Source organism: Haplochromis burtoni, unplaced genomic scaffold (genome assembly GCF_018398535.1).
Source record: "Haplochromis burtoni strain Fernald_Lab_line unplaced genomic scaffold, NCSU_Asbu1 Contig_1089, whole genome shotgun sequence".
NCBI classification, from domain to species: domain Eukaryota; kingdom Metazoa; phylum Chordata; class Actinopteri; order Cichliformes; family Cichlidae; genus Haplochromis; species Haplochromis burtoni.
The window spans coordinates 36436-49311 of NW_024583450.1; the positions used below are offsets into that span (position 1 = coordinate 36436).

General features: G+C 41.3%; 1 protein-coding gene and 1 non-coding gene across 2 annotated transcripts; one reads left to right on the plus strand and one right to left on the minus strand.

The window, feature by feature from the left end:
* Positions 1–1198: 1198 nt before the first annotated feature.
* Positions 1199–1271, minus strand: trnav-cac. Its single transcript has one exon. It is a non-coding gene; the product is annotated as a tRNA-Val (tRNA).
* A 1811-nt stretch (positions 1272–3082) lies between these two features.
* Positions 3083–12169, plus strand: ncf1 (neutrophil cytosolic factor 1). Its single transcript, XM_005951673.3, has 11 exons — positions 3083–3210; positions 3406–3486; positions 3588–3663; positions 5592–5760; positions 5841–5899; positions 6364–6486; positions 7829–7936; positions 8025–8142; positions 8606–8704; positions 9378–9553; positions 10940–12169. The coding sequence occupies exons 1-11, from the start codon at positions 3139–3141 to the stop codon at positions 11101–11103; spliced, it is 1245 nt and encodes a 414-aa protein (XP_005951735.1). The 5' UTR covers positions 3083–3138; the 3' UTR covers positions 11104–12169.
* Positions 12170–12876: the final 707 nt, after the last annotated feature.

Here is a 12876-nt window from a genome sequence, read left to right on the forward strand (position 1 = left end):
TATATATATATAATCCCACCCTTCTTTATGTATAAAGAAGGGTGGGATCTCATCTTGACATGTCGAGATGACATTAAACTTTTTAAATATGCATGAAAAGAAAACAGAGGTGTCGGTCTACGTGAGTCCACGTCTGTGGATTTGTTACCCTTGGAAGTGTGTTTTTTTAAACCTGTTGTTACTGACCTCGATTTTAAGTTGGACAGACAAATTAGAGCAGTGGTGAAGTTCGGTTTTTATCATTTAAGGTGACAAGGTGGCAAGAGCGAAGTTGGTTCTTTCTAGGCAGCGCCTCGAAACAGCGATCTATGCTTTAATTTCTTCCCATCTGCTGTAACTGTACGCTGCTATGGTTATATGCTCTCGTAAAAGAGAGCAACCCTGTCCTGGCCTCCCTGCACTGGCTGCCTGTGCCTTTTAGAGTTAATTTTAAAATTCTTATGTTTGTTTTTAAATGTTTTAACAATCTTGCTCCGCCTCACCTCTCTGAGCTTCTCCGTGCCTACACACCCTGTCGGTCTCTTAGGTCAGCTGACCATCTTCTTCTGGAAGTAATGAGATCCAGGAGGAAGCTCAGAGGCCATGGGGCCTTTACTATCGTGGCTCCTAAATTATGGAATAACTTGTCCTTCCACGTTAGAGAGGCCTCTTCACTGTTTTAAAACGCATCTTAAAACCTATTTTTATTCTTTGGCTATTGGCCTCACTGAGACTTAGTTTATCTTGTATTTAAATTAATTATTAACTAACAAATTAAATATGTTACTTTTATTTATTTTTTCTTTTATTTATATCATATGTAATTTTATTATTTAGTTCCAATGTACAGCACTTTGTGTCAGCTGTGGTTGTTTTACAGTGCTTCATAAATAAAGATGATGATGATGATGAAAGGTCATAGGAAGACCAATGTGAAACTGTATAACCTTATTTATTAAATACTACCTCGCTGCTTATGTACTAAACCTTTCAAAGTTGTTAGTACCGGTGTAATATATTTGTGGCCACACGCGTGTTTGTGGGGGCGCTGTTTCTTGCTGTGTGATCAAAATTAAAGTAATTCGTGGACATCACACTGATGTGTTTTTCTTGTGAAACATGTCGGTACATCCTATTTAGTTTTTTATAACCTACATATGTATGATATATTTGAATATGAGGAAAAAATCGAGAATAAAAAAGAAAAGCAATAAAAACATGTTTCCGCCCGGTTTCGAACCGGGGACCTTTCGCGTGTGAGGCGAACGTGATAACCACTACACTACGGAAACTGCTAGTGTTAGCTGGCGACGTAGCCAAAAATATGTATTACCAAGAAAGAAACAACGTTAATTACAGTCATTTCTATAGTAGTAAAATTAAACGATCTAAAGTCCAAAGTGCGAGACATTCTTCGTGTTTTCCAAAGACGACAAACGGGCTGTGAGAGTATTTGCCGGACTCAAAGGAGCTTGCAAAGAAAAGCGTCTGGACTTCTTTAAGTTACTTGAAGACGTTTCACCTCTCATCAGAGAAGCTTCTTCAGTTCTAAGGTCAAATGGTGGAGAGTCCCAGAGGGAGTGGGAGTTTCCCCCCACAGAGGGACAAAAGGACCCCTGATGATCCTCTAATCGCCTGAGCCAAGGTGTGAAACTGGGTGTGGGTCCCAAACACCCAGAGTTTCGGGTGAGCTCATTGTGAAGCCTGGCCCCACCTTATCATGTGATTTCCTGAGGTCAGATGGCCCAGGATGTGAGTGGGCGTTAAGGCGTCTGGGGAGGGATCTCAAAACTGGATTATAGATGGCAGACAGTTGGTGTCGTAAACCCCGCCTCTGTTCAAAGATGGTCGCTCACAGTGGACATAGATGCTTCTTTCACTCCTCTTTCAAACCATCTGTCCTCTCTGTCCAAAATGTGAATATTGGCATCCTCGAAAGAGTGACCTTTGACCTTTAGATGCAGATGGACTGCTGAGTCCATCTGCATCATTTGACCTTAGAACTGAAGAAGCTTCTCAGATGAGAGGTGAAACGTCTTCAAGCAACTTAAAGAAGTCCAGACGCTTTTCTTTGCAAGCTCCTTTGACTACGATGACCTGGATGACTGAAAACCTTCACAGACCTATTTGCTGGGCTGTGTTGAATATAGATTCTTATACACCGTTTTATATTTATTCTTTATTCTCAGAGTATTAAACCACACCGAGGGGAGAAACAAAAATGAACACATTAATTTAATGTTTATATAAAGGTAATAATCAGATGTATTCTGGTCTTCCTCTGTGAAATCTCCCGCTCGGCTGCCAGCACACTTATCAATAACTGATTGATCAGATGCTGCCAAAACCACCTCTTTCACCTTGGTTCAACTTTGTGTGACCCCCAGTGTTAGGGTAGGCGAAGCCACAGAAACATACCGTGTGTAGCTGATTCAGCCTCAGATGTTGGTCCTGCCTGATCTGAGCAACAGCAATGTGACTGAGGATGTGTCACATGGAGCAGCGACATCAGCCTTTTCCAAATATGACCCCCATTACTGATGAAACAGCCTGAAAATGATCTCATTCATCTAAATTTATCTCACCGTCACTTATTACCTTCTCACTGTAAACAGAAAAGCGTGGGCAAAGCAGACCCACGTGCCTCTCAGTACGTGACTTCACCCATGTGTGTTTGTTTGTGTTTCTTTCGGATTTGTGGTAGTTCCTCCTGTCCTGTTGCAAGAGCTCTGGCATGTCACAAGTTCATCTGAAAGCCCCCCTGAAAGCCCACACAATCAGCTGCTGGAGTTTGTGTTTCCCTTTCTGGAAGGTTGTGAAAAACAAACGAGGGCAACTTTCAGCATTTCTTCAAAAAAGGTTGGAGCGTGACTCCTTCAGCTTTTGCAATAATTCATCCCGCGTTAGTAAATCTGAAAGCACTTGTACTCTGTTTTAGTTTTGTAAGCATAACAAACACAGGCGTTATTCTTATTATAATTATTATCATAAAAATTATATTACAGTTGAGAAGTGAAAGCAGCAGAATTTCCTTCTTTCTGATTGTTGAAATGTTCACAAAGAGGAAGTAAGCCTTGCCGTGGCACACATACAGTATAAAAGCTTCGCGTCTGTTGTCTTTCAGCTCAGTTGGACTCCGCTGGTGTGTTGCTTCTCAGCATGGAGGGCATCTACGTCAGGCACTTGGAGCTGCTGGGCTACGAGAAGCGCTTCTTCCCGAGTCAGCACTACGTAAGGCTGCAAACATCTTATTCTGCTGCCCTAAAACTCAGATAAAGTCCTAAAAAAAACCAGAGTGTAGAATCTTTTTTAACATCACCAACAGCACCGAGTTCAATTCTGAGGGTCGAGAATCTTTAAACGTCTGATGAACTGTGAAAGTAGCTCCTCTGTTTGTGCCTTTAAATGCCATTTAAATGTGTGCAGGTGTACATGCTGATGGTGAAATGGAGCGACCTCTCAGAGAAGCTCATCTACAGGACGTATCCTGAAATCCACACATTCCACGTAAGTCCATCTGCACCACGAAATAAAGGCTCTGCTCAGTAACGTTTGGACAAAATAAAGTTCAGTCGTCAGAGCTCAAAAATATTTTGTTTTCATCACAGAAATCTTTGAAGGACATGTTTCCGATCGAGTCCGGTCAAATAGAAAAGAGAGACAGAATCATCCCCTCATTGCCAGGTAAGAAAGAGGAAGCTCTCCTACTGTAGGTAAGTTATTTATATGTAACACTGCAGAGGTCAAAATCAACACCTCAGCAGGTAATCATATGAAACCACGGAGTAGTATTAAAAGAATCATTTCCAGTCGTATCTTTTCTGTGTAAAACCCCTCCGCTTTCAGGAAGCACCTGTGATTATCAGCCTCTTGCGGCCGGGCTCACTTCTGCTTTTCCCCCAAACGCAACACAGCTGAAATCAGCCGGTGTCAAAATGCAGCTCTTGAGCAGCAGTTACAGTGAAATTTAAATACAGGAGAAAAAATACGTTACGAAAAAGAAGAAGTGGGAGAACTGTGATTAATTCTCCGAAGAATATATGGCAACACGAGTCAGAGCAGCGCGTTGCACCGGTGACACAACACACAGGTTACTTTGACTGGTCACAGCGTGCAAAGACAGCAGCTGTGAGACGTGCAGACTTTTAGAGACATTTTAGGGCATTTCCCGTCTGATTTTTGGAAGTTTGGATCCTTTCATTTTAAACAGAAACATGCGAGTCCTCGTTTTCACTGTCATTTTCTGTTCCTCTTCAAAGAAAACAGAACTGCCACCTTACACACCCCTCTTAGGAAACTTTCATTACAAAACAGCTGTTGCGACGTGAAGGACAAGACAAAACTGCATCTGTATAAATATATTGAAATATATCTTGTAAATATATTATGTTTGAGATGCAAAAGTAGGGGAGTCTTTTTTACAGTGCAAATGTTTCGTTTGCTTCCAAACAGCCAAACCTTCTTGTAGTTTAAAGCCATTCTCCAGGTTTTCTGAAGATCTTTCAACATTTTGAACATTGGCTGCTTTCTTACTCAGTTTCAGTCAAGTTCATTAAAGCATAAAACTGCACCTTACTCAAATAAACCACTGATGTGTGTCCACAAAAGTTGGCAAAGAACCAATTTTAAATAGGTTCTTTAGGGACCAGCAGTCTGTCTCCAAACACATCGTCTGTTCCCGTTTCTTTAGTCGAATGTATGAAAAATTCAAGAAGATAACACAGGTCAATAGTGTAATATTACGGAGCCCCGCAGGGGACATGGGAGGAAAAAAATTAAGACGGACTTTTGCGAGATCTCCGAGTAATCAATTATTACTTAAACCAACTGTTAACTGTATATTTCTGTACATTTTCGTATTATGATTCATATTTCCACATTCAGTGACCTTGTTTATAGGTAATTTCAGTGTTTGATCGTGTAAAAATGTTCCTAATTTAATGTCTAAAAGCACTTGACAAAAAGGAAGAATCCCATGTCAAACTAGCGCATCTAATTCTATTTTCATTACTGGAAATAACCGTATTTTTATGGGACAGTTATTTTCTGTTATTTCACGGTCGTATTTTGGTGCCTCAGCTGCCGGAATATTACCGTTGTTTTACGATGTTTTTTTTAACAGTGTATAATATAGTATTTTTGCACTAAGAAGGCGATTCCTAAAGATAGCTGACAACTTGGCACATCTCGTAGCATCCATCCAACCACTCATGTTTTTCCACCCATCTAATTCAGACAGATGGGTGGAAAAACCCATCTGTCTGCTTAATGCGGCATTAAGCAGCATGGGGGGTAACATTTTATAGTTCAGTAGCCCTGCACGGATGGATGGATGACATCTCTGCTACAGAAAGCATTGACTGAGGCCAAGGCTGGATGTCTCTTTGCAGCCACAGGCTCTGCATCTTTTACACTGACTGTAGATCATCCAAACAGGAAGCTCTTCCTCAGTTATTGCAGGTGCAGAAAATTGAGTGTCATCAGTTTAGCAGTGAAAAGTTGGTAGCATTTACTGAGCATAAAAGAGGACCTAACATGGATCTTTGAACAACAGTTTCCTGTTGTTATAGAAAACATTACCCCAAAGACACAGACTGTGTTTCTGTCCTCAGCTCCTCGGTGGTTATGGGAAAGCGAGAAGTCAAGAGAAACCACAAAGAGCACCCTGGCTGAGTACTGCCAAAAGGTCATCAGCCTGCCGCCTCACATCTCCCGCTGCAAACACCTCTCCAGCTTCTTCAAGGTCCGACCAGAGGATGAAAACCCGCCTGCCCCAAACACGTCAGTACATCACGCACGTCTCTGTTTACGTTACGGCAGTTAAACATAGAACGATGTATAAATGACCCTTTCCTCCTCAGACTGAAAAGAGCCGAGACCTTTTTGGTGTCCAGAGACCAGGCTCGAGACGTAGCGTCCGGTAAGACTCACTTACTCTCACAGCCTTCTGTTATTCACGTGTTACATTCTGTAATTCATTCAGGACCACTATGGTCAGAAGCAGCAGTTATATTTGGTGTGATGGCAGCCATGTCCTTCTAAAAGGTGAAGGAAAGCACAAGACAGAGCAGACAAAAGATGTGACACTGATTAGATCAGAGACCCTGAAAGGGAGGAGCTGAGGAAAAGGTGGGCTGCAAAGAAACTTGGAGAGACCAACGTGTCTATTTCCTGATCCCACCTCAAGATTGTCCTTCATAACTCTGTTTCTAAACAGACTGTGAGCTCTTTGATCAAATGTTTTAATAAAAACAAAAGTTGGGTGTGATTTGTTTTGGCCACACGGTTACTGGGCACATGTTCAGAAACTGGAAGACATCATCATCCAGATGTTGCAGGTCTTTTTAATGAGAGTAAAACAGATTCTTGTGTTTGACTTCTCAGAGATTTCCGCCCCCATCATCTTGGACACCTACAGAGTGATTGCGGACTTCGAAAAGTCGACCAAGTATGAGATCACTCTGCACACCGGTGACCTGGTGGAAATCGTGGAGAAAAATGAGAACGGTGATAAAACAACTGAATCTTTTAGAGTTTATTTGTTATTCTGAATTTTAGAGCCTTCGTCTTTTCCCTGAAAATTTTATTTGCCAGTGATTGTTTTGTTTTGTTTTGTTTTTTCTATAAACCACATCAGGTGAAAATTAAGACTTGCTATTTGGTTTGCTAGCCCCACCTCTCGAGTGACTAGTGATTTTTACCACACATCTGGTTTTTATATACATTTTAGTTCTGGCCTGCCAAAACTTTGCATGTTTCTTCTGATTCTTCTTTAAAAGGAAGCCTACCAAAGGGCACTTCTTATGAGCAGCACGTCCATCATTTCCTGGTCGTGCTGTCTCTGCAGTAAACGACCATATAAAGAAGTCAGTGCGATGAGCTGATATTAGAGGAAAGCTTTTGACTCACTGGGATTACGCATACATTAGTTACCCACATTCTTTCTTAACTTCAGTAAAAAGAAAAACAACAATAATCAAACATGTCTGCAGGTAAAAAAGACAAAACGTAAAACAGCATAGTACAGAGTTTATAATAAAGGTACAGATTTGAAATCCCTATGTTAGGGAAAATGAAAAGATACAAATACTCTGAATGTTTTTTGTTGTTGTTGATTTACTATTCAGTGATGATAAATTCTAGAGAAACAGGAAGTTGGTGTTACGGCACAGTTAGTCAAGTTTTATGGTGACACTGCCTGAAAAAGAGGAGCTGGGGTGGAGGAGAGGTTGCAACGTAGCTTGCAGATGCAGAAGGAAAACAAAGGTTTTGCTCTGATTGCGCCTCGAATTGGTTTAAGTAGAGTTTTATGTGATCTGTCTTGATGCATGCTGAATCATCCAGGTAAGTAAATCCCAAAAGGTTGATTCTGTTTATCTGGACGTAACGTTTTCAGTGGGAGAAATGTTTCGTCGCTCATCCAAGAAGTCACTTGGATGAGCGACGAAACATCCTCAGGAAACATAAGGAAGTCCAAGCTCCTCAGCATGACCCGGTTGACTGAAAACCTACACAGACATCTAAATACCACCTTTACCACTCTGACTTTTACTTCAGCTCTTGTTTCCTACTTCTAAATTATGCCACTTTGGTCCAGAATCTGCAGTATTTCCAGTCACAGTATCACACACCGTATATGAAAGAAGGTCTGAAAGGTGAAGCCAGTGCAGAAGCGTCTTGAATGTGCATTCTTTCTCATGGCCACCGGGGGGTTTATTTTTAAGCCAATAGAAAACAACCCATCTTCTCACTTTAACGCTGACCTCAGTAAACACTTAGCTGAATAATTTATGTTGGTCTCGAATTTCAAGCCTTACTGAGTGACGCTTGATGTTCCTGCTGTGATCAGGTTGGTGGTTCTGCCAGTATGAGTCAAAGCGAGGCTGGATTCCCGCGTCATACCTGGAGCCTCTGGATGGACCGGACGAGGCCGAGGACGTTGAACCCAACTACGAAGGCAAGAAGCTCTGGTTTTAATCCGCCGTGGGTTGTGGCACTCTTTCTTTTAGGCACACGTTCATATAAAATCCTGTGTGTCACTCAAGGAGACGAGCACATCACCATCCAGGCCTACAAGGCGGAGCAGGACGACGAGATTTCTTTGGAGGTCGGTGAAACTGTCGAGGTCATCCACAAGCTACTGGACGGGTGGTGGGTCGTAAGGTACGACGAGTCCTTCACTTCAGAGCCCCTTCAGTACATTTAACAGACGCTTGATCTCACAGACTCTGCATTCATAAAAAACACAGATTCAGAGAGTTTTTGTACTTCGACACCGGTCTCAGTTTTTTACATGGAACCACTCTGCTTGTTTCCAGCTCCAGCTTCTTATACCAAGACCAAGTCTTGGTATAAGACAGCCTACAGCCATAGCTGTGTACCTGAGATGAACATATGAGGGATATCCCCTTTCTGTATGACAACATACAGACTGCACAGACAGTTTATAAAAAATATATTTTTATACACTCAGCTCAACTCAGAAAACAGGTTGCCTAATGTGTATTTCTCAGACATGCTGCACTGTAGGGTTATAAAGTTAAAGAAAAGCTGTTGTTTGAGACTAATTCCACATTTGTAAAGTTCATTGAACCTTTTTTTCTTCTTAAACTGCTGTTTTGTACAGGAAAGGAGACGAGACTGGATATTTCCCCTCTTTGTTCCTGTCGAAGGCCGGAAAGAGAGAGAGATTGAACCCGGGTGGGCAGAAGCCACCACCTCGCAGGTCTGTGCCTCATCTTAAAATACATAATGAGCTGGTTTCTGTTGCCAGGTCTGCAGTGCCTCCTCCATTCTCATACTGGCATTTTATTGTGTAACATCAGATTAAAGGGAAGTGAGTTGTGAAAAAACCCTCAGGATGTGAGTTCATTTCTCCTTGTTGCTTTATGGTCCGCTTATGTGCTCATAGAATTAGAAATTCCAGAAAATGCTCTGCAGGAGTTATTTTTGGGTGTCTGGGTCATTTTTCTGCTTTTTAATCTGCCACAGCTGACAGGAAATCAGCAGCTATGTAACAAAAACAGATAATATTACCAATTTTGTGTAATTACAATTTGCAGGTTATGTCACCTTCAGTTACCCCCAGATGCCCATTATGAGTTGGGTTAAAACACTGAGGATTGAGGGATTCAGGTTATATATTTGATCTCAGCGATGGATACAGGTTGGATAAATGCTAAAATACAGGATACATTAATCCAGGGGATGTTGAACCTTTTGAGTCAAAGGACCAGTTACAGGGGAAGAAATCTTCCAAGAGCCTCAGATTTAATACTAAACTTTTGCAAACTGTTTTCCACCCAAGAAGAAACAAAGTCTATCACCTCACCTTTTTTGCAGCTTGCAGCTGTTCCAAACACTTAACAAACCCACCACCTGTCCTTTATCTCCCTCAGATCGACCATCAGAAATGCCAAGAGCATTCATAACAAGTCTCGCCAGCGGCTCAGCCAGGAAACCTACCGCCGGAACAGCCGCCGCTACTTCCAGCAGAAAGGCAGCCGGCTCAGCGAACCACAGAGGAACTCCAAGAATGCAGCAAAGTCCCCGCTGAAGGAGAGGAAGAACCAGGGTAATGACCACGTGTCCACCACTGTCTTAAAAAGTCTTAAAATCTCTGAAGTAAATAAAACATACATTTAGCAGTATTCACATGTTTGAACATCTACTCTTTTAAAGTCTTTCAAAAAATGCTAAAAGGTTTTTTGTTTGTTGTTTTTGTTAAATTAATTGTTTTTCAGTTCGTTCATTTTAGAGGTGTCAAAGCAAATATGCTACTGCAAACAGAAAGCTTTTGAGGCATGGCTGAAACTGATACAGGGTATGTGGGAAACCGTACGCGATCTGCTCCACATGATGGAAATCGAACTAAAAATGTTCACACACACTGGAAATCTCCACATATGTGTAATTTTCTCTAACAGGACAGCAGTCTGTGCTCCTTTGCATCACTTGCAGGTAATTTGATGTATAAAAACACATCAGAGCCAAACTGAGAGGATTTTTGACTTCCTCGTAATCCCATTTTGCAACAAAATGGTTGGTTTGTTACAACCGAGTTAGATGCGCAACAGAGAGCGCTAACTAGTCCTCAGCCAATAAGAATGAAGGGAATTAAATGGGTAAAACTTCATAAAAACCACGTACAGATCTCAGCCACAGAGAGACCTTTTACCAACACCAAGCCCAGACATACGATTGCATGAGGAAGGTCAAAAGGCATAAAAGTCTTTGACAGGTTGAATATGGATTCATAATACTGGAACATTTTAGTCCTAGGAGGAGGCCAACGATCCACTGAGATGTCCAGCTATCTTTATTAGAACCATCAGAGTAAACCTTAGAGCGTTTTGGTTCCTTCAAAGGCCTGTTTGGGGATTGGAAGCTTGTTTTAGGGTTTAAAGGTAGACTTGAATTCAGGGCGAAGGTTGAGTACATGTTTGTGGTGGTTAACATCGTGTTAAGAGTCTTGGGAATACATTAATGAACAGTTCTTGTGATACAAATTCGGAATTAGGACGATATTTGACAGGAGCAGAGGTGGAAAGTAATGAAGTACAAATACATATGTTACTGTACTTAAGTAGAATTTTCAGGTATCTGCACTTTACTTGAGTAGTTTGTCTTCCGACTACTTCTTACTTTTCTTGCCTACATTTTTGAAACAGGCTTGTTTGCTTTAACACATTTGAGACGAGTTATATTATGAAACATGCTGCGAAACAAAGTGACGTACTTCAGCTGTTACTGGAGTATTTTTTAACACTAGTATCTGTACTTCTACTTAACTACAGAATGTCTCTGATAAAGTTGTGCCACCTCTGGACAGGAGTCTCAACCAGACCATTAAAACCAAACAACTGGTGACACTTCTGTTTCAGTTAGTGTGAACTTGGTCTTTAATGTTATTCCTCGAACCCCAGGCTGACCTGCTCGTGTTGCTGTTTCTGACTCACAGATAACATTCCCGAGATGTCCGGCACCAGCTCGGAGAGCGAGCTAAAGAAGGAGGCGCCGGTCATCCCTCCCCGACCCAGCCCAGAGCTCATCTTGGAGCGCTGCACCGACAACACCTGCAAGAAAGTCAGCATCCACAAGTCACCGTCCAGCTCCTCAAGCTAGCACAAAAAAGATTTGACGGAGAAATCCTTACAGAGCCGTTTTGTTAACAAGAGTCCTAGTTTTAGAAGACCTTCATGTTTTGAGTTTTTAGATATATTACAAGGTGTGGATAAAAGGGCTGGAAATGTACTATGATTTTCTAACTGCCATCAAACGCATGGAAAGACCAAAAAGCAGCCACGTGTCAGTAAGTTATTCATTGGTTTGTGAACACGTCTTTAATTCAGCCTTTCAAACATTTCCTCACTTCTTAGGACGAAATGTGTTTTTCTGGGATTATTTTCAGTGGCGTAATAGTCCATCTTTTCTAGCAGATGGACGGTCAGAGTAAATGACAGAGTGTAAAGTTACGTGGTTTGACTTTAGGCAGCAGTACATTTTGTTTCAGAGCTTTATCTTTTAAAGACTCCATGTTTTATATCTTTGGACTACCAGAGCAGCTTTGTATGATTCGAGTCCAAAATAATGCCTGTTTGTCTTACACTGGGCTTGAGCGCAGCTCCTAAATTACTCCTCTGTCTAACATAAGCTGTTTTAGCTCCTCCTCTTTTTGCTTTCTTCTGATTGGCTGCCCCTCACAAACAGGTCTGAATAGCAGGTTGTCTGCTGTAGATGTTAATCTCAAAGATAACACCATTAAATTTTATTATGATTATAAGCAGTATTGAAACTCTGACCCACCTGCACCATTAACATGTAAATTTGGAACTTTGGTGATAAAAGAATAACCGTGTCTTTGGCACATTTTTATTAGTTATCTGGGGGTAAAAATGCTTTGTTTTGTTTTAATTTGTAAGCTTATTTTTTAATTTATGCCAAATATCAGCACAAAAAAATGGTTTCGGAATAAGTAAATACCTGCATTTGTGGAGCATCACCTCACCTTTTTATTTGCTTGTTGTCCTATTTAAAGTGTACATGTTACGCGACTCTGACTGTCATACCTCTATTTTTTTGTAAATTGCTTTATTAACTATAAAAAACAGTTCGAGGTGTTCACTGGGTAATTTACTTTTATTAGAAAATAAAGGCCATTGCACAGCACATGTGCTTTATGTACATGAAACTCTTTATGTAATTTTTGGTGATTCAGTCATCTGTGGTTGCAAATTTTAAAGCCATCCTGATACCTTCTCCCACCAACGATGTGGAGATCCAACTTTTTTAGATCCAGTTAAAATCAAGGTACTCAAACAGATGCTCTGGAAAAATTCCAGAATTCTTGGAACAGAGTTTAATACACCGAATCATATGAACAGCAAGAAAATACATACAAGGTATAGCAAGATAACACATAGCAGAAAGCAAGCAAAGCAAACCCCCGAGGTGTACAGCCTTAAGCACAGACAGCAGAGCAACACAGAGACGGACGCCTCTGGTCCTCTAATATATGGGGACCAGTATCCCCGCCCCCTGCTGCAGCGTAACTTTCCCACCCGTCCTCCAGCCAAACACAGCTGCAGGCTCAGGTAGCAGCCAAGGTCCTGGCCAGAGGCCAGTCAGGACTGGCTACGCTTTTGGCTTTGGCTTTTCACAATAGGTCATGACACGGTAAAATATCGCACATAAATCCTAATTATTAAATCTTACACAGAAAGTGGCATAATCTTATAATATACAATCTTATAACTACATAGGTTACATGCTTAACACTGTGATTCTCATACTTTAAAACACTTCAGTGTAGGTTTAAAGTGTGTGTGTGTGTGTGTGTGTGTGTGTGTGTGTGTGTGTGTGTGTGTGTGTGTGTGTGTGTGTGTGTGTGTGTGTGTG